The sequence below is a fragment of the Podarcis melisellensis genome (assembly GCF_964234715.1).
Source record: "Podarcis melisellensis genome assembly, chromosome: 3".
Taxonomy (NCBI): Eukaryota; Metazoa; Chordata; class Lepidosauria; order Squamata; family Lacertidae; genus Podarcis; species Podarcis melisellensis.
This window is the reverse complement of record NC_138530.1, coordinates 8,610,659-8,637,930: the sequence shown is the minus strand read 5'-3', so window position 1 is coordinate 8,637,930 and position 27,272 is coordinate 8,610,659. Positions and strand designations below refer to the sequence as shown.

Below are 27,272 nucleotides of genomic sequence, written 5' to 3'. Positions count from 1 at the left end.
AAGCTGCACTGAGTCGCAGTTTGGGGAAAGGGTGGAATATAAATAAAATTAATTAATTAATTAATTAAACAAACAAACAAACAAAGATTTTCTCTCCTTTTGTTTGTTATTTAATTATTTTTCTGCACTGCTTTCACTGCTATTTAAGGCTAGGTCTTAATGGGCTGGCAGTGTAACAGGGTCTCTCTCTCTCCCGTGAGCCTGGTCAGCAGTTCCAATGGTCAGGCACAATGAGACTTGTAGCCCTGCAACTCCTGGAAGGCTATGGACTCCCAATCCCCCACCCAGAGCCTTACAATGAAAGATTTGCTCAATGAAATGCTCAGGTACACTTGAAAAGGAAAGGCTGTAAATACACTGTTGCATTTAGTCTCTTGTTTAAGCAACAGCTGCCACCGAAGGCCCCCTCGGGTGCTGAGATACTTTAGGGAGAAGCGTCACTTCTGTACTTACTCATCTTTACTAAGGTCTCTGTGAACTTCTCACAATTGATGGCAACTCGGCACAACAGATGGATGAACTGATGATACGAGAAAAAGTAATCTAGCAGCATGCGGTCATAAACTTCATCTTTGCCCTGAAGATTTAAGGGAAACTGGTTTATTGCCGCGTGGTTTCAAAAGATTCCCCGACGCAGAGTGGAAGTGGAAAAGCAACTAACTGGTGAATGTCTCTGTACACGTATCTGCACTTAACCCTTCCCCTGCCCACGACTTGCCCACTCCTCCCGAGCCACCCTCAACTATTGCTCAAAGTTTAAACGTATTTGGAACCCTGTGTGTATGTGAAAGAAAGATTTGGAGAACGGAAGCGACGGGTGAGGAAAGATTAAGTATTAAGTATTCTCCATCCTGCTTCCAAAAGCAGTTTCCTTCTTATTAACACACCACCCCAGCAAACTAGTTGCCAGCATTTTGTAACATGCACAGCATTTAACAGCAGTCTGCAGCACCAGTGGTGAGCGAAGTCCACAACTTCCAAGGCACAGCAGTCTTGGAGCCTCGCTCAACCCCACCAGGAATCCCAACGAGAAGCCCTTCCCCAACAGATGTACCTTGCTGGCTTCAACCATAGTAGGCAAGAGGCACATATTAAGCTCAGGGCGAGGTGGGCGGATGTTACTTTTGCCTCCTATCAATTTCAAATTTTCACGGCATGGGAAGTAAGGACCAAGAGACACTGAAACAGAAATGAGAGAACAAAAAACAGGCATTTAATCTACGCAGCTTGACACTTAAAAGTAACTAGTAATATTCTTAAAAACAAGAAAAATAAAAGTGCGTGCGTGTGTGTGATCCAGACTCAGTATTTAGTATTTTTAGCACTTTCCTGGTTATAGCATCCTAACCTGAGGCTGGAACCAGAAGGTCAGAGGCAAACAGGAAGCTTCCAAGTCTTAGACTGATGGGAAAGGTGCTGACTGCGGAAGTTTGTCACTCTGGTTGCTTTTCATTTGCAATCCCTCCCCACCAGCTGTTTGAAACCACTTGACTGGGAAACCTGCTCTTGAAGGCAGGCTGGGAGAAAGCGACAGGATTAAGCACCTCCCTCGCATGTTCTTTCCCATCCAGGCAAATGCAACGTGAGAGGCAAGTGCAGAACATGGGATCCCTCGCTTGCTACCAAACATCTTAGTGCCCCCACCTTGAGATCTTTGCACCACCTGCCACAGTACCGGCTATTTCCAAAGCCCATTTCACCTGCTTGCTAGAACAGTCACCCTGCCTGCCTGCCCAATCCTTGCTGCTTTTTGACACCGTGGACTCTTTCCCAAAGCCTTACTTGTTCTGCAGAAACTTTCCTTAACACTTCCCATCACCACCTCCTCAAGTGCAACCCAACTGCAATGATTCCCATCAACATGTAGTCATGTTACCAATACCATTTATTGGCAGGTTTATAATTTACCCAATTGTTATCCAAGCTCCTTGGAACGGGAGCCTGCGTGATGACAAGTGGTGGTCATGGGCAAGCACTTGGGCTTAGATATCGACCTGCCATCTCACCCTCATTTATTCCCAGGTGATTCCTGCTCTTTATTACTACCCCTCCTTTATGTTCTGATGAACATTTCTTTTCATTCAAAAGGTTTTAACCTGCCTTTTCAGGGCAAATTGCCCTCAAAAGGTTGCTTTTGAGACTCTAAGACACAATCCAGTTACAAAACAGACATACACCCCAATCACCAGCTAAAGGGTTGTTGTTGTTTTTTTAACTACAGCACAGTTCAGCCAAACACAGATATTAATAAAGGTGTCCTCAGAGGTGTTTTTTTAAAGACCTGCAATGATGAGGCTGTACATATGTTCACAGGAATGGAGTTCCAAAGGCATGGGGCTACCACTGAGAAAGCCCTAGGCCTAGTACCTGCCCATCTAATAGGTACTATGTACAAAGCTGCTCTGCTTTCTTTTTTTAATCATACTATTCCTTATGTCTTCTCCCCCTGTTGATGAAGTCAGGCCAATGAAAGTATGCCTGAAATTACTTAAATAAGCCATATCCCTTGAGAACCCCTCACCTTCCTGGGCTGTCTTAGGGGAAATCTGAAATCTCAGAACAATCGAATCCTGCAACAAAATCCTGGGCTAGACACACAAACAGTTAACAACAGGCCTTTTCAAGCAGAAACACGTACTTGGGATGTTGCTGTGGTGGTATGTGCAATGGTTGTGCTGCAGAAATGGAACCAGAGTGTGCAGGAAATCGTGAGGGCTTAAGAGCACCAGCTCCTTGAGGACATCTGCAAAGCAAACATTGGTTTTGCATTTTTCTAAAGATATAGGTCTGGGGTCAACTGCTCACTTGACAAAAGTGAAATACCCGGGATAAATCTTCTATTTTAGCAAAAGGTTCAAAGAGGGTTTAAGATTACAGTTGGGACACCAAGCAGGATTGAATGCTTTTGCTTACAAGTTGGTAAGCTGAAGGATCCAACCCTGTGCTGCTTCGCAAGCAGCTTTCCTGAAAGAAAGCGGCCTGTGAAGCGGCAGCCGTATCCCACAGGATCAGTGTCTCTGCTCAACAGCTGTTGAGAGAAAGCATTGCTCCTGCAGGGCAGGGCATCAGGCTGAAAGGAGAATCACTGCGTTGGGCCTAACTCCTCCTGACGAGATGCAGCTGCCAGTCAAGTAGAGCTTGTCCTGTTCATATGGTTCTCCTGCCCAATGCTCCTGCCTCCCGACAGCCACGGATTGCTCCGGCCATCCAACCCAAATCGCAGCGATCCGTGGCTGTCTGTACCCAACTCACCCAATGCCCACGTCCCTCTCCAGATATGCCTGGTTTGGCCAAATCTGATGCACAGTTCCAGTAGCTACCACAGCTAATCTGTGTGATGCTCTTTGGATGGTAGAAATTACAGGCATGCGTGTTTGGAAAAACCTAGGTGTTTAACTGAGTCGGATCCCTCTCCTCCCCACATCCACCAATCATTTCAGGCTGAATGCATGTGTCACTGAAGAGACTAGGGGAGAAGGGTATGAACTGGGCTTTAAAATGGGGGTGTGAGGACAGCACGTGTGAAACCTGCACCTGTAGATGGATGGGGGCCTTGTTGGCAGCCTTTGGTGTTTTTCTACAAGAGGGTCTCGACCATCAAGCCCCTCTACTCTGAAATGCCCCCCTCCTTGTATGTTCTATGCGTGCATGTGGGCACCCAGCTTTAGAAAAAAGACAGATTAATAGAAAGCTTTCCTAAATGTTCACTGTTCATCAAGCCTTTGGGTGGAGCTAACCCAAATATACCTTACCTATACAAGTGTTTCTAAGTTCCGGGGGGCTGTATGAATTTAGCAAAGTTAAAAGTTTGTGGGCAAATTCTATTCGCTCCTGCCACTGGATCAGTGCTTGTTTCACATCTGCAAATACAAGAACATGGTTTGGTCAGTCGACCGCTATAAATCGTTGAATTATACTGGCAATTATACGTTGGCTTTCCCACCCCCCTTTCATTTTTAAAAGAGAAATGTAAATATAAGTAATAAATAACGCCCAAACCTTTCCTTTGCAGATATGGTCGGGTGGACTTGAGAACAGAAAGGAATATGGACAGAAGCTCAACCAGGTCTCCAGTTACGTGGCAAGCTGTGGCTTCGTGGTACATCATGTGCAATGTGTTGAAGGACTGAAAATATATATATATATTAAAAAGTAGTGTTAGCAAGTTACTAACATTTCAAAAAGCATTTATATGAATATAGTGTCCTCATATATTTTACTCTATGTTTCCTCAGCACAACTTTTTTTTTAAAAAAAACCCCACAAACAATAGGTATGATATTCTTACCTCCGTCATCAGGATTAAGCCTCTGTTGAACACAACAAGAAGCCGGTCCTCGTCTGTTTCTAGTAATATTCGGAAGGCACTAGGGGGAGAAAACAGTAAGGGAGAAACATGAGCTTAAGCATGCTACCATATTATTTGTTTTAAATTATTTTTTTATTCGTGATTGTGACGTTTTGAAAATAGGTGCAAGGGATGAGCAGGCATACTGGGAGGGCAAAATGTGGAACTGTGTCCTGAACATAAGAAGATCCTGCTGGATCAGGCCAATGGATCACCTAGTCCAGCAGCCTGTTCTTGCAGTGGCCAACTGGATTCTTATGGGCAGCCCAAGAGCGAGACCTGGGAACAACCGCACCCTCCCAGTGAACATGGTGTATCAAATATAATTATTCACTCTCGATCCTGGTGACAGGCTTTGCATTAAAAATGATGATGTATCTTTCCTTCACCCCTGGAAAATGTGCACTGTGGGGGGGAGAATGAGTGCCAAACAGAAAACTATGCAACCATACACAAAGGTACATAAGCAAATTTCAGCGTGATCTCTCCAGTGTTCAGTGTGAGTGCAGGAGAGAAAAGGGGAAATATCCACATTTGTTTGCTGCCTAGGAAAACAAAAATAAAGGGGGATGCGCACATCAGCAGGGAGGATCCAAGCACTGTAGGCACTAAACAAAATTAATATTCACAAAATAGCAGAAAGAACAATGATGACTGCTTGGCTCCTTTGTACATTCTCTCCCTCTGTGTGCATGCAGTTACCAGATTTCAACTTTTTATATGGTCCATGAATTTCTTTTATAACAATACAGTCATACCTCGGGTTACAGAAGCTTCAGGTCACACCTTTTCGAGTTGTGCACCGCGTCGAACCCGGAAGTACTGGAATGGGTTACTTCCAGGTTTCGGCACTTGCGCATAAGCACTAAATCACGCTTTGTACATGTGCAGAAGCGCCGAAACACAACCTGTGCGTGCGCAGATGCGGCGCTGCGGGTTGCGAACGTGCTTCCTGCATGGATCACGTCCGCAACCCGAGTGTCCACTGTATTCCAAAAGTGAGATACCTTATTAAAGTAGTCCAGCATGACCGTCCATCTAAGCAGCGAAGGTAACAGCTTATGGTAGTTTTCTTAAACTGCTTAATGTCTTCCAGCTCTTCCTCTCTCATATCTGGCCTCTGAGCTACAAACAGTTGCATGAGGTTAAACAGCTCCTCCACAGCCTAAAGAAACCAGAACAAGCATCAGGCTAAAACAGTCACCTTAACAAACAATTTTCAAGTCCTGATCATTAATTCACTGGGGGGCAGGGGTGCTCCTAGAATAAAGCAAATTTCAAGAATCAGGAAATTTGCACGTCCAAGCATTTGCTTTGTAATGCCACATTTAAAATAAAAAAAGCACTCTTGGGTTCATGTGGTTCTAATTTTTGCCCCCTGCCAATCCTATTAAATTGCCGCCCTTCAAATTTATGGAATAACCCCACCCCCCAAAAAAATTTTTTTTACAAAAACAAGTAAATGTATGATAAAATTAAAAGATAAAAGCACTCTAAAACTGGAAGAGGTGGAACATATTACAGGTGCCTGGGCTCTTGTTTTCTTCACCATCTCTAAATTAGGTATCAACAACTGCAGAACCCTTTTCCTCAAAATGGCATCCCCATAAAACACTGCTGGCCAATCCCGAATCCTGGCTCTTGTGTTATAGAAAATCCCAGCACAACACCATTTTCCCCATCCTGTCTTATTGGGCGAAGGGACTTACCCCAGGGTACTGGCTAGCGTGTGGGGTGAGATTCTTAAAGGCCCACTGAATATTCTGATGAGAAGCCAGCTGCCTGGTGAATGCAGGGGACTGCTCACAGCACAGCCGCAGAATGCCGTAGTAGGCAGGCAGCATCCCACGGTTAAAGAGCACCACATCCTGGTCGTCGTGGTCCGCTAGGATGTAATTGAAGGCAATGTTCTTGGTGACTACGGGGTTCTGTACAATAAGGCGCACATTCTCGGGGCAGTCAACACAGACGTTGTACCAGAAAGAGAGCAAGGCCTGCTTGTTGTGGTTGGTGGCGATGGCGGGCTCAGAGAGCTTCGGCTGGAAAAGGTTCCACAAGTCCATGAAGTAGGTAGAAAACATCAGTTTTTCCGTTTTGGAAATCAAGCAGTAGGTCATGAAGCTGAAGTAGGGCACCAGTTTCGTAGTCCCGTGAACGGCAGCGTCTACGTAGAGCTTAGCTCGCGAGAGCAGCCCAAGGAGCACATTATAGACCTGGTGAAGGACGACCGTGGTGTCTGGGCTAAGGGGAAGGTCCCGAGTGGGGATGTGGAGTGAGCGGGTGGATCGGAACATCTGTCGGAATGAATTGCTTGGAATGAGAGAGACCAGAAGGTAGGCAGCAGCTGCAAAGGAGAAAAAACCACAGGTGAACAGACAGACCAAACCTCGCCAGGTAGAGCTTGAGTTTCATAAAACCACACATAATACAGATAAGAGAAAGGGAAACACAGCTAGACCTTCCAAATATTCAAATACTGTTAAGTGAAATAAACAAAACAGCAGAGCCCACATTCTCCCTTACAACCGCAATTAAACGACGACGAAACAATTATGCAAAAGTTAAAATCAGAAAAGGGTAATTTCCTCCCACTTAACAACTTACAGGTTCTCACTCTAGGGTAGTTGTGAGCCAAAAGAAAGCGTTCTACCCAGTTCTCCATATTCTGCAACACCCAACTGTGGGCAAGCTTATTTCGGGGCGTCTGCACTGCTAGCCAATCCAGGCACTGAGAAGGGTTGTACTCAATCACCTAGGCAGGAAAAAGGGGGAAATGGAAGAGTCAGACAAACCCACATAGACTCCTGGCTGGCATTCAACATATTGTGAACATGGCCAAGACTGCAGGTATTCAACAAGGCTGCATGTGTGCTTTTCTGCAAGAGGGGTGCAGTGTATTGCACATTTTGCCCCAGATGCAGATATCTGATGTGATACCTGTTCATGAAACAGAGTCAGAAGGCAAGGTAGCCCTGACAGTAGTTAGCTACTTTAAGTATTCCCCCATGCTCCGAAATCTAACTTGGGGAGACATACCCCTAACCCTGTGTCACTAATCGGCTACTCCCTTAACACATGGAAGGGAGGCTTCCTGTACAGGACAGTAGGCACAATTCAAACTGTTCACTGGTTCAGGCGGTGGAGTTCTCCCATGGGGATTTTCTGCATGGGGAGCAATTACTTGAAAATCATGCACCATGTCAAAACTTATGGACGCAGAGAGAAGACATTCAGGAACTCCAAATGTGAAGGCTAAAGTGGTACAGTCCTACTGGAGATCTGCACCATCTGAGTTCCATGCCAGCTGCACATAGTTCAGTGCCACAATGAAAAAAAAGATAAAACAGGATAATTAACAGGATTGGCTGTTTTCTTAACACCATCTAATATCTGATGGAGGAATATGCACCCAGATCTACTGCACTGCTTGCCAAAGGCAAGAGCTACTATTTCCAGAGTTCCCAGTCAGGTAGGAAAGGCTTAAGAGCAGTTCTTCTTGAAGGTTATTCCATCTCAACAACTTGGTGGGAAATAGACGAACAAGGGCTGGGAGTCTCTGAATCTCTGCTTGATAAGCTCTGCATACTTTACCTCCCATATCCTCTGGAGGATGTAAGAAGCGAACGGTGGCATTCCAGGAGGGCCACCGGCAAATTCCATAAGCATGGTCAGCAACTTGAAAAAGGGATTGGCTGCCTGCAGCGTTGAAAATAAACAAAAGGCACAATGAAATACTGCCTATAAATCACATCAGGAAATCACAGCCATGCCTTGAAAACCAACTTTTAATCCACGGTTTATTTCATCCTGTGAGCGGTTTATGTGCATTTATGCAGCTGAAAGATTTACGGCCACGACATTCCTCAGCTACTGCAAAGCACCCTGAAAATTGCTTATGGATGTACCGCAGAGGTCCTTAGCCAAGCCCTGATGTTACACACCTATTCAACTTACAGATAGGTAGCCGTGTTGGTCTGCCATAGTCAAAACAAAAAATTTTCCTTCCAGTAGCACCTTAAAGACCAACTAAGTTAGTTCTTGGTATGAGATACCAGGGTATCTGAAGAAGTGTGCATGCACACGAAAGCTCATACCAAGAACTAACTTAGTTGGTCTTTAAGGTGCTACTGGATCTATTCAACTTGCCTTTCTTTGGTGGAAAGAAGAATTTTATCTGCCACACTATGCAGAGTCCATCAAATTCAGTTCATTATTTATAACCAACGTGATGTTGATGATGACAATGTATGTGTTCACAGAGGAGAAGACTATCAATGCTAGCCTTGGCATGGCAATACTAGTCATGGTGGCTGTGTTCTACACTGACTGTTGAAGGCAGTTGTTGGCATCCACAAAGAGACAATGGAGTGTGCCTCCAGCAGTGAAGTTAAACCACACTGTTAGTGGCACTGAAGTGACCTCCCCGGGTTGCAAGCCTGGGCAGTGTGTATGGAGGTCCAGAGGTTCAGCGCCAGACTGTTCCTATGAATACCAGTTATTGGGAATCTCAATAGGGAGAGTGCTGTTGTACTCAAGTCCTCCTTGTAGACATACTTATGCGCATGTGTGCATGCAGAGGGAGGGCTTGTGTACTGCAGAAACAAGGGGAGAGAAAAAGATGAGGGCAGGAAGGGAAGATGCATGTTTTTTCTATGCATCTATGAACAGAACGGCATTATCCTCCATATAGGGTCCATTTCAATGGAAGCTACCTACTGTCAGGGCAGACTAAGTATACTTTGTTCTCAGATTCAGCACTTTTCCCCACAAGAAAGAACAGCAGCTATTCATTACATAGTAGAAAGGGACAGGGCATAATCAGAGACACCAGCCTCTAAGGCATTCAATTCCACCCCGGAATCTATTCTTTTTACGTGGCGAAATCTTGGCCTTAAGAATATATTAGCCCAGTTTCATCTGACTGGCACCTGAGTTAGGCAGTGGTATTTCCCATCAACCGTTTTAACTTGAGAATGCAAGGTCTTTTAGGAGGGCACAAATGGAGAAATTGAGAGGAACTGGCTGCTAAAGATTTATACAGGCCCACACTAATCTGTAGAGATATAGACGCAAATGTCAGGCCAGTAAATTGGTAAAGGTAAAGGTACCCCTGACCATTAGGTCCAGTCGTGGACGACTCTAGGGTTGCATGCTCATCTCACTCTATAGGCCGAGGGAGCCGGTGTTTGTCCGCACAGTTTCTGGGTCATGTGGCCAGCATGACTAAGTTGCTTCTGGAGAACCAGAGCAGCGCACGGAAACACCATTTACCTTCCCACCAGAGTGGTACCTATTTATCTACTTGCACCTGACGTGCTTTTGAACTGCTAGGTGGGCAGGAGCTGGGACTGAACAATGGGAGCTCACCCCGTTGCGGGGAATCGAACCACTGACCTTCTGATCGGCAAGCCCTAGGCTCTGTGGTTTAGACCACAGCGCCACCCACGTCCCCAGTACATTGGTAACAATACCATAACCGTACGCACCTCAGGAGTCAACTTGGCTATAGATGTGAAAAGCATGGAAACAATCTGTAAGAGAGAAAGGAAAACTTCGATTATATATGCAACTCCAGTGCAACTTTCCCAGTAAAGCTCCTGGAACAAACAGAGTCGACAGCAGCTGATACTTACATGTTCTGCAAGTCTGTTATTGTACCGGCAAAGGCTGAATATAAGATTGCAGGTCTGCCTGATGTTTATCCCATCGCGGATATGTTGAAACAAGAAAGGAAAACCCTGAAACAAATCCGAAGGTGTTAGTACAGCAGACATTTTTTAATAAGGCACATTTGAAAACAGTTGTACTTTTCCAGCATCCAAATATATTTACCTTGCCTCCTGTTAAAGCCGCCATGTCATTCTGGGATAAAGTCAAGTGCCTAAAAACACAATTTAAAAAACCAAACTGATTCATTTCATCAATCTACCGGACTTGAAAAAGTAAGAGTTGCTTTCCTGTAATGTTCATTCTCTCAGAGTGATCCATGCAAGGTTGCACATACAGAAAGTCAGTGCTTCTCCACTAGGTGAGCCAGAATAGATTGTAGAGAGGTAGGCCCTCACTTTGCCTGCTTCATGCTGCTGATAAGTGCAATCTCTCCATTACTCTTGCTACAGATTTTGGGAGCCCCACCACCAGCCACCTCCAGTGGCCAGCCCAGCTCATTGTACAAGAGGCACCACTCAAAAAGTAAGTGAGGTGAGTGCACCCAGTTCTGCATCTAACTGCACTTAAACAAGAGTCTAAACCGGGGCAGCCCACTAAACTGAAGGCTGCCAAAAAGGCCTCGAGGGCCATGGGTTGAACCACCCTAGTAAACCCAAGGGAGAAGCTGTGCCTGTGTGTGGCTGCTCCTTACCTCTCTGAGCGGGACTGCTCAACCAGAAGAGCTATCAGAGCTATCATCTTTTCAAGTGCAGCAGGCCTGTATTTTTCTTCTGCTAAAGAAAGAATATCTTCCTCCTCCTCTTCCTCTTCTCCTTCTTCTTCTGATAATACTTCAACTTGTGGCTAAAGGACAAGCGGGGGCATGACAACAACATACATGTAATTCTCATGGCAAGCTGAAAGAAATCACCTTGCAGGTCTGAGTGAGAGATTAACCTTTTCACTTTATCACTCCCTGGGATTCTTTTGGTCCAGGCCTAGCACTGTAAAAGCCATTTATTATAATAATCAACCAAGTTACTCTGCATCGGGACTTAACCACAAGGGTAACTTAATGAGAGGGCTTCCGACAGATACGAGCTTATCAGGGGATCCATCCCATACAATGTAGGAATAGGGCCTTTGGAACTCCCTCCTATTATGCCTCAGACAGGTGTTGCCTTTATTGTCCTTTCACGTTATTTTTCAAACAAGCTGTTCAAGAAGGACACTGACAAACTGGAACGTGTCCAGAGGAGGGCAACCAAAATGGTCAAAGGCCTGGAAACGATGCCTTATGAGGAACGGCTAAGGGAGCTGGGCATGTTTAGCCTGGAGAAGAGGAGGTTAAGGGGTGATTTGATAGCCATGTTCAAAAATATAAAAGGATGTCACATAGAGGAGGGAGAAAGGTTGTTTTCTGCTGCTCCAGAGAAGCGGACACGGAGCAATGGATCCAAACTACAAGAAAGAAGATTCCACCTAAACATTAGGAAGAACTTCCTGACAGTAAGAGCTGTTCGACAGTGGAATTTGCTGCCAAGGAGTGTGGTGGAGTCTCCTTCTTTGGAGGTCTTTAAGCAGAGGCTTGACAACCATATGTCAGGAGTGCTCTGATGGTGTTTCCTGCTTGGCAGGGGGTTGGACTCGATGGCCCTTGTGGTCTCTTCCAACTCTATGATTCTATGATTCTTTTAAGTGAAGTGCAATGACAAGGATTCAACTCCAAGCCCACATGGGGTTTGGGCCAGACCTCCTGGGCTTTAACCACCTTCCCACATTATGGAGCACTATCTATACCTGTAGGGACCCCTGCACTGAAGAGGGAAATCAGGAGCCAAAGTTCATCCTCATCAGTGACCTTCTCATGTAAGAACTTTCAAGGCACTCCCAGGTACCACAAAACACAGTTTACAAAAATGACTCTTAAGAAAGGGCTCACATTAATAAAGCTATTTCCATCATTTCAGTCTTCACTTAATATGTGGTCAACATGAGGTGTGTGAGAACGAACATTATCACTTGGCCAGAAAGGTGAAAATCTTAAGACTTACATTTTCAGGTCCTTTGGTTCCCATGTAGAAATGGACCATTGTTGATATGGCTTGCAGTGAAAGCAAGAACTGGCTCTGGAAACAGGTGAAAATTATTGGAATGTGTAAGCAATACAGTATATTTACTGATTCTAGTTATTTATGGCCCACCTCCCATCCCAAGGTTGGCTTTTCTCCCTCTCTGACTATATATAATAAAGGCACAAACATTTAAAAAATACGTACAGTAAGAAAAATCTGAGACAGCAGATGGCACAGCAGCATGGTCACACACTCACACACACAAATTCCCAAATAGAAACTGCAGAGTCCACAGAAAATCAGACCAACCAAAGCTGCACTCACCTCCTCTTCTCCCATTTTGGCAAATTCATAAAGAAAGGCGAAATACTCTGTGAGATGTTTACTGTGAGGTTTCACACCATGCTCCATAATTGACAACAGAGTCTTCACAAAGCGGGTTACGCACGAGCGACTACCAATATCTTCCACAGGGCCATCCATGTCATCCGAACTGAAAATACATTTCAATTTGAATCATTCAGTGTATTGTTAAAGACTCTGCAGGCAAAAGCGACCTCAGGCCAATCTAAAGGGATGTTCAAAGATTCCATGTTTATGTGCATACTGCATTATCCTCAGGCATTCTATGTACTACAACTAAGACTGCAATCCTATGCACAGTTACCTGGTTAAAAAAAAGTCCTACAGAACTGAGTAGGACATTAAAACATGCATAGGATAAGGGTGAAGATGACAAAAAACAGTCTATACTGAAGAAGATGACAAAAAACAGTCTACAGAGGGAAGCTGTTTAGAACTTGTTCCATTTTACTCAGTCTTGTGACCACGCAGCAGTATAAAAACAAAGGAAACAGCCCGAAACAGAAAGGTCTGATTATGTATTTCTTAATGCTTTCTAATGATTACTTTTAATAATAAAACAAGCATTTTGAATAGCTGAAATAACTTTTAAGAAGAAAACATTATCAGGTACAAATGTTTTACCAGTCTTCTATTCCTGGCTGCAAGTAAAGATGAGCATGGACAGGCCTCAGCCGCTGAATCACGTGAATGCACAAGCGCTGGAACATCTGTGAAATAATGAGTTGGAGGGTGACTTTGTTTGGGACTTCAGAGATAATTTTAATAGGACTTCAAAAAACAGAATTCTAGGACTACACTGTTCAAAGAATCAGCCATGATTAAACTGATCTTGTGTTTCATGTACCTAAATACCACTTCACCCATGACATTACAGAGCTGGGACAGGGAACTGGTTTCAGCCAGAAGGCCAGATTCTGGATCCCCCAACTTTGAAGGTCTACATGTTTGCAAACACATACTTCACACACACGTAAAGTTGCAGGCAGCAGCATTGATATGTTAAGGAAAAGCCACAAACCATAGTAGGAAAATATATGCAGCACAAATTGGAAGTGTGATAAAATACTGAGCAAGCTTTCAAGTTTCAGAGTAGATGTCAAGCCAACCAACAGGGGGAAATGTCTTGAATGGGTTGTATACAATGCTGTCTGTGTGAGCAGGCTTCCACTTGTTGCAAAATGGCACACCTAAAAGTAACTCTTCTGCAATCCATTTTGTACATGGATTTCAATTCTCAGGTGAACATGTGCACCCAGGTCTTCCTCGGTATAGAAGCATGCCCAAAGCTGCCAAACCGCTTCAGAGCTAATGTCTTGGAAAACTATGAAGAACACTTCAACTGTATAGAAGGATTAATTGTGCAGGCAGATTGGAGGCATTAAACATTTTGAGGGCTTAAATGGCTAAAATTAATTATAGCCTACTAGTGGACAGAGAACACAGCAGCCCAGGATTTTGTGGGCGTAACAAGAAAAGGGAAAAGAACAAAATGGCTACACACAAGAGACAGCTTAATCTCAAACAGCAACAACTATTTTACATGGCAGATTGCACGGTCCATTTTGCTCACCTGTCTCACAATCTGATTGGGACATTTTATTAGAATCTGCATGGGCCACCAGTCATCATCAGCCATACGATCCAGAAACCACTGGGAAGAAAAAAACATATTGTTCACAATTCAGCTCACACTCTATTTTAAGTGAAACAGTCTTTTCTAATGTGTTATACCTTAATAAAGCTGTATGGTATGTTATTATAATTAACTAAAGAAGAATTTGTGTAAAAGGCCCCAAAGTGACCTAGCAATTATTTACTACCCAGGGAAGAAGTGGGGGAAACATAACAATCACGGAGTTTTATTGGGGGGCAGGGGAGTATCACCCCATGGCCAGAACTTACAGGTTCCTTTTTACAGTGGTACCTCAGGTTACATACGGTTCAGGTTACAGACTCCACTAACCCAGAAATAGTGTTTCAGGTTAAGAACTTTGCTTCAGGATGAGAACAAAAATCGTGCTCCAGCGGCATGGCAGCAGTAGGAGGCCCCATTAGCTAAAGTGGTGCTTCAGGTTAAGAACAGTTTCAGGTTAAGAACGGACCTCCAGAACAAATTAAGTACTTAATCTGAAGTACTACTGTAATTTGAACGGATTAAGTTACAGAGTTTTCTTTACATAAAGAACTTAGCCTTCCCTGCCTTCTAGCAGAATGTGATCTACAGCGATGAGCTAGATGCAAAGTCGGAACACTGGAGAAGTTCTGCAGGCGTTACTATGCGACAAACTCTCTCTCTTGTTGCTCTCTACTTATGAAGCACTCTGGTTTGTGATATGCAGACCAGACTGAGCAGCCTGGATATAATGTACTTTGGACCACAATCTCCATCAGCACCACTCAAAGGCTGCGTTGTACCACACCAACATATCTGCAACTTTTTATGCCCTTCTCATACATTGGTGTCTCACCAAAGGCTGTTCAGAATATTGACATTCCCTTCTTACAATGTTTTGCCTGATCCAAAATGTTTACCCTTCCTTTTACCCTACATCATAAAATGGTGGGGGGGGGGGGGAATCCTTCAAAAAATATTAGTAAATGCCTATTGTTTTAGGTCTCCTCTAAATAAATATATTTGGGGAGAATCTATCATATTCATCTCTTACAGCACAATAAAAAAATGTTCATTTCAATCTTACCTCACAAGCAGCTTGGCTGTTGTTAAATTGTTTGGTTAACAGTTCGATCCACTGAAGCATTGTAGGCTAAAGAGGGAAGAACACTAAATGAAGCCTAAAATTGGTATTGTGTGGCTACATAAAAATAAATGTAGCCTCTAAGTTAAAAGAAACAGGTATCTCACACGGAATGGTTGGCACCCTTCTACAACTTCCTTACTGAAAGTGTTTCCTTTAATAAAGTGGTTTGTGTCACATGCTAGAGTCATCTTGGGCTATATAGTCTAAAATACAGTCATACCTTGGAATTCGAACGGCTTAGTTGCCGAACATTTTGTCTCCCAATCGAAAACTGGAAGTGATTGTTCCAGTTTTTGAACCCGAGTGTCCAAAGTGACTTCCATGGCTTCCTGCAGGAGCTTCTTGCATCTAATCAGAAGCCACACCTTGGTTGCTGAACGCTTTGGAAGTCGAACAGACTTCTGGAATGGATTCCATTCGACTTCCAAGGTACGTCTGTATACATTCATTTGCATGTCTTGTGCATTAAAAACACATTTAATTTGCTTATGAAACAAGATAGTCTGTGTATATGGATTAATCTTGTATGAAGTCTGCAGTAAAGATGACCAAATCTTGGGGAAGGAAAAATACATATATAACAAATTGGTCTACACTGCTTCAAAGGGTTTTTACAAAAAGCCATACATTTGGAGCCTGAATCAATGTATCATTTGAGGCAAAATCAATTTTTATTACAAATTCTGCTTTGTTTTTATTTCCACAAACTGAAGGGCAGCAATTTTTCTTAAGCAATTTTATGCCTGTGTTATATTTAGCAACGTACCTTTTCTTTTGAATGGATAAATGTTTCGAGGACAAAAGAGGTGCTTAACTGTAAGACAATAATTGACAGTCACACAGAGTGCACAGAACCAACAGTAAAAGATGGGCTTTAAAAAGGTGATAAGGAATCATACCTTGGCTGTCATCAGAGAAACAGCTTTTGGATCTGGTAAAGTGCTGGGGATGCTACTGCACAATTGCCACATGAACCTAGGCCAGATAAATATGTTATCAGTTACTTAAATTGAATTTTCAAATCTGGATAAGAGTTTTTTTTTTTTAATGTTCTCAAGTTAGGCATAGCTTACCCAAAATATGTATGCTCAAAAATATTCTTGTCTTGAAGAAACTGCATGTTATCGTGCCATATCCACTGAAGAGAAAAAGCAAGTGTAAAGCTGTTTACTCCTTCAGAGCCATACAATTCAGAAAGCAAGAGCCAAAGCCTTCAGTAAGGAACCTTCTTTTCTCTCACACAGCAATTTAAACTTAACACAATAGTTCAAAGTTACCTGATATGTAAAGCAGGTGTGAGATGAGCGATAGGGAAAGACAGACAGGGAGAAAGAGAGAGAAACCAACTATCTACCCTGTCCTGGGAGTATTTGGAGCAGGCAAGGTAAGAAAAAAGAATGAATACATGTTGAAAATCCCCCCCCCCCGCCCCGGGCTATGGTCTACTCCAGGTATAGGCAAACTCAGTCCTCCAGATGTTTTGGGAGTACAACTCCTATCATCCCTAGCTAACAGAACCAGTGGTCAGGGATGATGGGAATTGTAGTCTCAAAACATCTGGAGGGCCGAGTTTGCCTATGCCTGGTCTACTCATTTTCTTCCATGCAACTTGCTACTAACCTACCAGGCCATGGTGTCTTCTCTTAAAGAAACAATGCCAAACTCGTAGGATGGGATCCAGTGTTGCTCCAGCGGATGCAACGGAGTTGCACGTTCCACTCCTCTGTCCTGCAGCACCTCCTTAATCTGCTCTAGAGGGCGCCCCAACCCTCAAAAGCAGATTTTGGGTGGTGCGCAGGGGGCGGGGCGGCAGTTGAGAGGAGTGGAGGGGGAAATCCTGTTTGCACAAATGGAACGGTGCAGTTGGGTTCCACTCACAGGCTTGGATCCCAAGACTGTCCCTCCTCCACAGACACCCCCAATCTCATATTGTTCAAGAGGGCCAAACTCTGTTTTTTGTGGGGGGTGGGGATAGGGGATGAAAAACTTTTTAGCTTCCATGAAAAATTATCTTAAGCAAATTTATCTTAGGATCGAAGCCACATTTTTAAAAATATATGAAAGTGCCATATACAGAGTCAGGCTCAGCATTCTGGCAGCAGCTTCCCTATGTTTTAGGCAGAGGTTTCTCCCAGTCTTGTCCCTAGGGCTCTTTACTGGAGATGCCACAGACTGAAAACTGAACCGCCTGCATACAAAAGAATGCATTTCCCCTCTGCAGAGCTGCATGCTCTTCACAATGCTTTATCTAAATCAAAGTACTCAACTAACCTAGCAATCATAATACTAAACATCCTTTCTAACTTTTTGGATACAGTCAAACCTCGGTTGTCGAAGTTAATGCGTTCCGGAAGCCCGGTCGGCTTCCGAAATGTTCAACAAGTGGAAGCTGTGTTGGATGTTTGGCTTCCAAAAAACATTCGAAAACCAGAGCACCTACTTCCAGGTTTCCGGTGTTCAGGAGCCAAAACGTACAGTATCGGAGGCATTTGGGAACCAAGGTTTGACTGTATTTCGACACCCTGGTATCCACAGTGCAGTGAGAACTCACAGACACAGGCACAAACTCATGGTCCTTGAGTCGTATTACTGCATAAAGGTAAAGGTACCCCTGCCCGTACGGGCCAGTCGTGTCAGACTCTAGGGTTGTGCACCCATCTCACTTAAGAGGCCAGGGGCCAGCGCTGTCCGGAGACACTTCCGGGTCACTTGCCCGGCGTGACAAAGCTGCTCTGGCGAGCCAGCACCAGCGCAGCACACGGAAACGCCGTTTACCTTTCCGCTATAAAGCGGTACCTATTTATCTACTTGCACTGAGGGGTGCTTTCGAACTGCTAGGTGGGCAGGAGCTGGGACCGAAAGACGGGAGCTCACCCCGCCACGGGGATTCGAGCCACCAACCATACGATCGGCAAGTCCTAGGCACTGAGGTTTTACCCACAGCGCCACCCGCGTCCCTGTATTACAGCATATAAGCCAGCAAAGTATTTGTAGCCACTAATTTGATTACATCCCATTTTGCAGCTCCATCAAGGGAAGAAGATCAGTCTATCAGTCACTTGGTGAGCTTAAAGCAAATGGCTGGCTGAAAGTGGCAAGATAAAATTTACTTCTGCTAATCAAGGTAGTCAGAAAAAGAATCGGTAAAAGTTTGCATTGTCATTTTAAGTGTAGCCAAAGATACCTCTAGCAACTCGGACGAAACATCAAATTTGTAGTCTTTGCCGTTCTCTTCTTCTGGCTCCATCCGTTTATAAAAGAGCATGTATGCACTATGGGTCTGGGGGAAGCAAAAAACCCAATAGCATTAATTCAAAACAGAAAGAGGGAGAAAGATTATATTGAGTTTCTTTTCAAAACCGAAGGATAAAGCAAAGTACCTTTTCAAAGGAGAAATCCATAAATTTATCAGTAACAGAATCATACGTCTTTGTCTGAAAGAAGGAAAAGGGTTTATTTTTTTAAAAAATCCATCCTTTCTGCCATGGCTGTTTTGCATGCACAACATGCAAGGCTAACCCCAATTTTACACCCATTTATTGGCACAGAATTTACAGTAATTCTCTTCAAAGCTTCATGATTGATTTTCCAACTACAGCACCTTTGATCACTACTGTAAGTCCTTAAGAACAAAAAAAGGGCTCTAACTTTCCACGTTCGATTTTGTTATGAGCTGGTGCAACAGTGAAGTGTGGAAATAAGCTAGCACCTACATTGTAATTAAAATACACAACATATCTGGTGTGACTGGCATAACTGCACCTACTCAAAAGTCATGGCAATGTGAGGATCTTACAGTTGTGAACTGGTATCTCCAAATATGTTTAGCCCCTCTGCATTTCCTAAGGCAATCACTCCCATCCCAAAGCACAACAAAAGTGACTCTGACTTGAAAGTAAGGAAGATTTCTTTATTCAAATACTTGAGGCTACTTCTGTATCCTTTGATCATTGAGGCTCAGGTGGCCTTCCATCAGCTTTAGCTGGTGGCTCATCTGGGCCCCTATCTAGACAAGGATAGCCTAACATCTGTCATCTACGCTCTGGTAACCTCTAGGTTAGATTACTGCAACAATCTAACCTAGTTCATGTATTTCATAGAGTGATTATAGGCTCTACAGAAGTTCACAATGTATTTGAAGGGTGGCACAGTACCAGTTTTCTGCTGTTTCTACTTTCTGCTTAAAAAGTGCCAATAGGGATTGCAACTATGTGGGTGCCTTTCTGACCTTGTAAAAGAGAGAGATTACAACTCACTGTCATTTCTCCGCCGAAACATTCAGAAGCCAGCTGAGCAGAATCAAATGGCTTTACTTCAGCATCATTGAAAAGATACCTAGAAAACACAACACGTTACACTCATGTATCAAGCCGATTTATATAAAACCAAACATTTTACTCTGCTGGCTGGAATATGGCTGTAATTCTGCAGAGTCCCTTGATGTGAAATTACAAGAAATAAATACAATGTGAGCATACTCGTCTACTGAGTTAGATGACACATTTTAGCTAAAAGCTACAAAAGCCAAGAGAGAATGAAAAGAACTAAATCTGAAAACATGTAAGGTTGAAAATATGTATTTAAAAACTATTGAAAAAAGACTACTGCTCAGTTAAACATACTAATAAACCCATCATTTGATGACCAAGAATGCTCCCTCTTCCCCTTTTAAATAGAGCTTTCCTCCCGCACTCCCTGAGTTTTTTTTTTGCTAACAAATCATCTACTGCGACACAAGTTGAAGACTGAACATTTATGACTCACCACTTGTTGTTTTTGTATGCATGAGGATTAACAATATCCCGGATAAAGCTGTAGTAGTGTCCCCCATCTGCTGTTCCAGTATGGACAGTTACACCTATTAAATCGTACTCAAAGCTCTTGGTCTCTTTGGAACTGTTGCTGTCATCCTTGAAACCTTAAAGAATGAATAACAACTTTTAGAATCTCATTCTTTTTAATTACTGGAAGAGACCACGTAGAAGCCTAGGACCCTTGTACCTACGGGACAGCCTCTCCTGGTATGCCCCACGGAGGACCTTAAGGCCCATAAATAGCAACACCCTAGAGGTCCCGGGCCCTAAGGAAGTCAGATTAGCCTCAACCAGAGCCAGGGCCTTTTCAACACTGGCTCTGGCCTGGTGGAACGCTCTGTCTCATGAGACCAGGGCCCTTCAGGATCTGATTTCCTTCCGCAGAGCCTGTAAGACAGAGTTGTTCCGCCTGGCCTTTGGCTTAGAATCAATTTGATTCCCTCCCCCTCTTTCTTTTTTCCTTTCTCCTCCTGTGAAGAGGCTGCATCTTAATGTTTTAAAGTTGTATTTTAATCTTGTTTTTTAAGTTGTATTTTAATCAACTTGTTTTTATAATTGGTTGTTAGGCGCCCTGAGCCCGGTCTTGGCTGGGGAGGGCGGGGTATAAATAAAAATTATTATTATTATTACTACTACTACTACTACTACTACAAACAAGCTACAATATATTTGGCAGCCCTGCAAAAAGACATCAACCCAATGCGTGTGTACATGCACCAATAAATGGGCATTCCTGCTTAATGAATTAAAAGGTAAAGGGACCCCTGACCATTAGGTCCAGTCGTGACCGACTCTGGGGTTGCGGCGCTCATCTCGCTTTATTGGCAGAGGGAACCAACGTATAACTTCCAGGGCATGTGGCCAGCATGACTAAAATGCTTCTGGCAAATCAGAGCAGCACACGGAAACACCGTTTACCTTCCCACCAGAGCAGTACCTATTTATCTACTTGCACTTTGACATGCTTTCGAACTGCTAGGTTGGTAGGAGCTGGGACCGAGCAATGGGAGCTCACCCCGTCGCAGGGATTCAAGCAGCTGACCACCTGATCGGCAAGTCCTAGGCTCTGTGGTATAACCCACAGCACCACCCGCATCCCTTGCTTAATTAATTACAATGACCCCAAATCAAGGTGGGCACAGCACCCCTTAAACTGGGTCTCATTCCTAACCTCCCGTTTAAGCCCCTCCTCTTCCACAAAGGAAAAGGGGACAGCTGATGGAAAGGCCTTTAATGAACGCATGAAAGGCTTAGTGGTTAACCTTCCCACTCTGGTTCATAGTTGCTCCAGCAAGAAAAGTAATTAAAAGCAAATATTCTTCCTTGGGGAAGGCGGAGGGGCAGGCAATCAACTGCACCATTAACCAGTCATGTCAAAATGTTCAAAAGGCCCCACAAAGTTTTCTGAATGCTCATCACTTGAAGGGCCACAGTACCACAGTGTCTGCCCAACTCTAGTGGAAACCATGTTGCCAGACATATCCAAATAGATGAAGAGGAGTTATCAAAACTGAAACAGCTTGCCAGGCGCAAAACTGCAGAGGTGAATTAAATTCAAATACCTTCTTTCCTGTCATTTTTCCCCATGAGAAAATCTTCAGTGTAAGGTGTCATGTCCAGACGCAGGGGGAATGAGAAGTGTGTGTTGACTTTCTCCTTCATCATAGTGACCATGTTAAAAGTGTATCTCATTGTATTGAAGCTTAAAATGCGAGGCAATTTCTTAAAACAAGCCCTAAAGACAAAACAAGCAAATAATTCCTTGCGGCGTGCGCCTTCCTTCGAGGACCACTGTTATTTTTGAAAGAAAGTATTGCTCATGTATAGCACAAGCAGATCTGTTCCTGGTATGCATGACCCAACTGGCATGGAACCCTAAGCAAAACTGTGGCTTAGGATGAGCATGCAAGGTCCCAGAATAAAGATCATGGCTCGCAGTTGCCTCGTTCCAGACAAACCATGAGCTGAAATTGAGATTTGTTCCCAATTTGTCTAGGGGAGAAGAGCCTTGGTTTGGAGGGAATAAGGCAAACCATGGCTCAGCCCTGGGTTGTGCAACAGCAGCTGAACCAGGGGAGGAGTGTAGCAGCTGTAATATTTGCTCCAGGAATCCACACATTTGCACTAAGCCATGGATTGGCTTAGTGTTGTGAGTGAACTGGGTTTATGTCTGTTTAGACTGGTAACTTCTACCAAAATTAAACATAAACAAGATAAAAATATATATATTCCCAAGTGTTTTCCCTGAACGATACCTTTTTTCAGCCCGTACTTTCTTTCCGCAGTGAGAGCATGTATACATGTTGTCCCCTTCCAGGGTATCTTTAATGGTAACTTCATCAAGGGATTCCTGTACGTAAAACAGGAAGGGAAAAGCTTTATTTATTTATGTATTCATTTGTGCAAACTAAAGAAATGAAACTAAGAAATGAAAAAGTATTGAGCATGATAAATGATGTACTGTTATCTTCAGAAGAGAGCACAATGTAGAGTCAGGATTGTGAATTCCTGCCCTAACAAAAATACTTGTTTTTAATACATGCAACTGTGTCCCCCAATCTAAGATTGGGCTTGTATCTCATGTAAGGCATCGTAAAAAAAACACAAACACACCCAAAAACCCCCAACAAGTCCACATTCAAGCTGTCAGCAAAGGTGCTGGTATAGGAAGGATAATAATATATTATTCTTTCTCACATCACCACCAACTGCAAAACCTACAGCAGCTAGATCAGGGGTCAGCAAACTTTTTCAGAAGGGGCTGGTCCACTGTCCCTCAGACCTTGTGGGGACCAGACTATATTTTGAAGGGGGGGAAATGAACAAATTCCTATACCCCACAAATAACCCAGAGACACATTTTAGATAAAAGTACACATTTTACTCATGTAAAAACACGCTGATTCCCGGACCAGCCGCAGGCCAGATTTAGAAGGCGATTGGGCCGGATGCGGCCCCCGGGCCTTAGTTTGCTTACCCATGAGCTAGAAGCAGATTACCTTTCTGAAGACAGTTGGACACTATTTTAACAGTTATGGCACTAGGTAATATCTAGTGGTGCTTCCTCTGCTGATGGCCAACATTTGTCATCAGAATGTGGAGGGAGGGAATTTTCAGCTGTCCCTCCTTCCCCTGCAAGCCTCTGAAAATTGAGGGGAGCCCACAGCAGAGGGTGGGGCATCACCACACACAGCTTCATTTCTGCTTTATTGGCATCAGCAGAAGGGAGAACACCCACTAGTCCTCATCAGCATGAATTGTTAAAATTATGCGCAGGATTCAACAAATGAGTCCCCTCAATGGAAGTCCTTCCACTTATGCAACCCTCCCTCTATGTGATTTCCCAAAATCAGCTTAGGGGACAAGGTGGTAGAGATCCCCCACAACATCACACAAGAGGAGGAGGAGGAGAAGAAGAGGAGGAGGAGGAGCCTGGATTTTATATCCCGCTTAATTACTACCCAAAGGAGTCTCAAAGCGGCTAACATTCTCCTTTCCCTTCCTCCCCCACAACAAACACTGTGAGGTGAGTGAGGCTGAGAGACTTCAGAGAAGTGTGACTTGCCCAAGGTCACCCAGCAGCTGCATGTGGAGGAGCGGAGACGCGAACCCGGTTCCCCAGATTACGAGTCCACCGCTCTTAACCACTACACCACGCAGGCTCTCACACAGGAGAGAGTGGATTGTTCTGTCCGAGGTGCCAGAGAACTTGCCCTGACAGAATGACTTAGTGCAATGCTGAATTATATTATATTACTATAAGGAGGAGAGATTACTTAGTGGTTGAGTTACTAACAGTCAAATCAGGCAATACTGGGCTAGACAGATCATTGATTCTGCATTCAGTTGCTTCATATGTTTGCTTAACAGAGGCCGACAATCACTGCAGGTTTAGTACCACTTACATAAATATTCTTCATGTCTGCTACCTGGCATCTCACCGTGTAGAACTCTTCAGCAGTCTGGCTGACATGTTCACAGTCCTAAGGGACAGTGGGTTTTTTTAAAAAAGGAATTAACAGGAATCAGTGAATTTATTCCTACTTGAAAAGCAACAGCTTAGGACTGGGGAGGGAAATTGGCAAGCAAAGTTAAGTAGCCACTCACCAAGGAAACAACATTGTTTGTGATAACACCTCCAAACAAGCTTTTCACCGTATTCTTCTGTGAATGAATGAATTTATTTCAGTCAAAAAAATAATTTACTTCAGTCGAGACAATAAAATAAATTGAAATCTGAGGCCTGGTTTAAAAAATAGTAGTAATTACGGACAGCTTACCAATTCTGGAGACATTTCTTCAATTTTTGTTATTAGATCTGTGAAGAATTCAGTCATGTCTTTTTGTTCACCGGTATTAAGTGGCTGTTTATCCATGGTGTAGGTTTTGCAGAACGGCCTTGGATTGTATGCTTTGCATTCACTTTCCTATGTTGAAAACAGACAGACAGTCAGAAGCAGGCAAACAAAGCAAATAAATCTTTAATCTTAAAAAGTAAGAACACACACAATAATTATTGCAGATACAGATATCTTTGGATGCTTCTGTGCTAGCGGATTCAAGATAATCACATGCAGCTCTGAGCTTCAATAGAAGTGAAGGAATAATTATGATTTCTGCAGCTCTGAGATTGAACAGAAGGTTATTGAACTATTACAGGGCCGAAACGTGGAACATGCTCAAACAAACCTTCTGAAAGCTAAGAAGCTGCCTTATACAGAGTGAAACCATTAGCCCAGTGTTGTTTATACTGATTGGAAGCAGCCCTTCAGGGTTCCAGATAGGGAACATTCCCAGGCCTACCTAGAAATGCTAGGGATTGAATCTGGTATCTTCTGCCCGCAAAACACATGCTTTGCCACTGAGCTACGGCCCTTTAACTTGCCAAAATAAACCCCTTAGACTTTCGTAAGAGTCAACACCTTCCATTCCAGTAGCCAGTGTTAGAGGAGAGGCTGGGATTAGGCTTACAATGCTGTATTTGTAATATCAAGATATTGTCTTGATATTATTTCAGACTATCATGTGGAGGACATTTCTTCTGGGAGCTAAGAAATGTTTTCTGCAACAGCTGAAATTCCATGATCAGAACACCGGGCAGACTCAAACACCTTATAAATAAATTGTGAGAGGCAACAACATATTGAGTCAAATTAGAACTCATCATTTTCTCCGTATCTTGACTTCTCAAAATGAATCCCATCGTTTAGGGGCAAGCACACGCATGGGTATTTTCTGGCAATGAGATTGGAACTCCAACATCAGATATTTAAAGAGACATTATCATAACATTCCAGAAGTGCAGTACCACTTATGGTGACTTAACTGCCATAAATTTGGGTCATGATTTAGTATATTTTCTTCATATACTAAAGCCGGGGGCTGCCAAGCTTTTTGAGGCAAAGGGCACATTTGGAATTTGGAGAAAGCACGGTGAATACCAGTCACAAAATGCCTGCCATGAGGGTGTCACGTAACACAAAATTAGGGCTGTGCCATAACATAAAATACACAGCCAGAATCTTACATGCTTAAAGTGTGAGATGAGGCAGCTTCCTGAATAGGGGCTTTCTGAACCTGAGAGGGTGTGCCAGTCCTCAACTTTGCCTGTCTGCAGGCGGAATACAGTGGAACCTTGGGTTACGTACCATCCTCCTTACAAACACTTCAGGTAATGAGCTCCGCTAACCCAGAAGTAGATGCTCCTGGTTGCGAAGTTTGCCCCGGGATGTGAGCAGAAGGCCCCATTAGCGAAAGCGCGCTTCATGTTTCGGGTTAAGAACGGACCTCTGGAATGAATTAAGTTCGTAACTGGAGGTACCACTGTAGATGGTCAGAACTGATGGGGCAAGTTTCAGGCGGCTCAGAATGCTTGCTAAGAAAACTCAGAAAAGTGCTCTTTTGAAAAAGTGGGATGTTTGGATTTTGCATTAAGACTGAGGCCTACCCCCCTTTGTAGTGAATAGTGGAGGATTCAGATGAGCAAGATGAGCCTCTCCAATGATGTATGTGAGGACGTTTAGATTTATCCTTGTAGGAAGGGATTCCGTAATTTTATTTTAATTTTTTTGGCAGCACATGTTGATAAAGAAGGAGGGAAGGGAAACCAGCTTGCTCAGAGGCATTTTCCAACTCATGACACCCGCTCGCACTCTCTGTTGGCAAAGTGTTATAAAGCTTTCTGTTTCGGCTGCAAAAAATAGTGAGGCATTATTTAAACTCCTAGTGCTTGAGAAAGCTCCAACTGCAGTGTAGTCATCTGTCCTGGGACAGGACACACACAAGGGTAGCAGAAACAGCAGTACTAAGGAAAGAATATATATAGCCCTGCATACACAGCCCTGAGCTATAAGAGAAGAACAGCCTCTGTCTGGGTGAAGGTAGAGTGAAACTGGAGGAAGTGCCAGAAGAGGACTAAAAAAAGAACCCTGTGATCCTTGGATGAAGGGCAGTATACAGATTTAATTAATAAATAAAATAATAACTAAAACTTCAGACACATGTCTTCGCCTTGAGCAAATCAGATGGATGCCACCAACATAATGGATGTCTCTGAAGTTAAAACAGAAGAACCTATTATGCTCCACCACCGCAGCAGGCAGTCATAGACTAGCAGACCGCTATTAAGGTCATCAAATACAAAAGTAAGCATTTATTTTCATAAGCGCTTTCCCAAACTTACCATTAGATGTGTAAACATTTTCTGAAGTTCTAAGAGGGTGGTCTTGTGCTTCATATCCTCGGAATACTTTTTAAAAAAGATGTAAGAGTGGGAAAAGGAATGTTATTTTGTTAAGTTTGTAGGTTATGAAAACAAACCTTTTCTTAAATTTGAAGTTGGATTACAGCATTACGCAATGTAGCTGAATTAAAACTATTCCGGAAAAGCTAGACTTCATTTACTCGGTTGAATTTATGAAATAAACTGAATTAGGAAATGAATTACTTATTTTTTGCTGGGGGGTAGGGGAAGTTTATCTACTGACTTATTGCCTCAATGTATGCATACTGATGGGAATTCCCTCTATCTTCTTCTACAAGATAATACACTTTCCTTCTGCAGTTGACCCAGTGGCGGAGGAAGGAGGGTGCGTGGGGGTGCGTGCAGCCTACCCTGGGTGTCATCACTGAGGGGGGTAACCAAATGAGTTGTGTGTTGTTTTTTAAATGGGCTCACAAAACTTTTTAGGAGTGATGTGGTGGCTTAGGCACCTGCAGGTTCCGCGCTGCCTGAAACGGCAGTGTGGAACTTGTGTCTGCC

The 27,272-nt window shown here is 43.5% G+C and overlaps 1 protein-coding gene across 2 annotated transcripts in view; it reads right to left on the bottom strand.

Annotated features, from left to right (window-relative positions):
* The window catches only part of USP34 (ubiquitin specific peptidase 34), a 98,499-nt gene that overhangs the window by 6,504 nt on the left and 64,723 nt on the right, over positions 1-27,272 (bottom strand). For both annotated transcript variants that reach the window (XM_081903570.1, XM_081903571.1), the window contains 32 exons: positions 26,694-26,759; positions 24,292-24,438; positions 24,119-24,175; positions 23,917-23,994; positions 22,267-22,361; positions 21,574-21,746; positions 19,962-20,115; positions 19,454-19,532; positions 18,578-18,631; positions 18,382-18,477; positions 16,271-16,335; positions 16,097-16,172; positions 15,964-16,011; positions 15,138-15,203; positions 14,009-14,089; positions 13,060-13,145; positions 12,397-12,565; positions 12,052-12,126; positions 10,710-10,861; positions 10,181-10,229; positions 9,982-10,086; positions 9,835-9,879; positions 7,940-8,044; positions 6,953-7,100; positions 6,058-6,692; positions 5,356-5,513; positions 4,289-4,367; positions 4,000-4,126; positions 3,753-3,860; positions 2,639-2,743; positions 1,055-1,179; positions 454-577 (listed from right to left, as the gene is read on the bottom strand). In XM_081903570.1, coding sequence (XP_081759696.1) covers positions 454-577; positions 1,055-1,179; positions 2,639-2,743; positions 3,753-3,860; positions 4,000-4,126; positions 4,289-4,367; positions 5,356-5,513; positions 6,058-6,692; positions 6,953-7,100; positions 7,940-8,044; positions 9,835-9,879; positions 9,982-10,086; positions 10,181-10,229; positions 10,710-10,861; positions 12,052-12,126; positions 12,397-12,565; positions 13,060-13,145; positions 14,009-14,089; positions 15,138-15,203; positions 15,964-16,011; positions 16,097-16,172; positions 16,271-16,335; positions 18,382-18,477; positions 18,578-18,631; positions 19,454-19,532; positions 19,962-20,115; positions 21,574-21,746; positions 22,267-22,361; positions 23,917-23,994; positions 24,119-24,175; positions 24,292-24,438; positions 26,694-26,759 — 3,730 coding nt within the window. The remainder of the gene's footprint in view (positions 1-453; positions 578-1,054; positions 1,180-2,638; positions 2,744-3,752; positions 3,861-3,999; positions 4,127-4,288; positions 4,368-5,355; positions 5,514-6,057; positions 6,693-6,952; positions 7,101-7,939; positions 8,045-9,834; positions 9,880-9,981; positions 10,087-10,180; positions 10,230-10,709; positions 10,862-12,051; positions 12,127-12,396; positions 12,566-13,059; positions 13,146-14,008; positions 14,090-15,137; positions 15,204-15,963; positions 16,012-16,096; positions 16,173-16,270; positions 16,336-18,381; positions 18,478-18,577; positions 18,632-19,453; positions 19,533-19,961; positions 20,116-21,573; positions 21,747-22,266; positions 22,362-23,916; positions 23,995-24,118; positions 24,176-24,291; positions 24,439-26,693; positions 26,760-27,272) is intronic.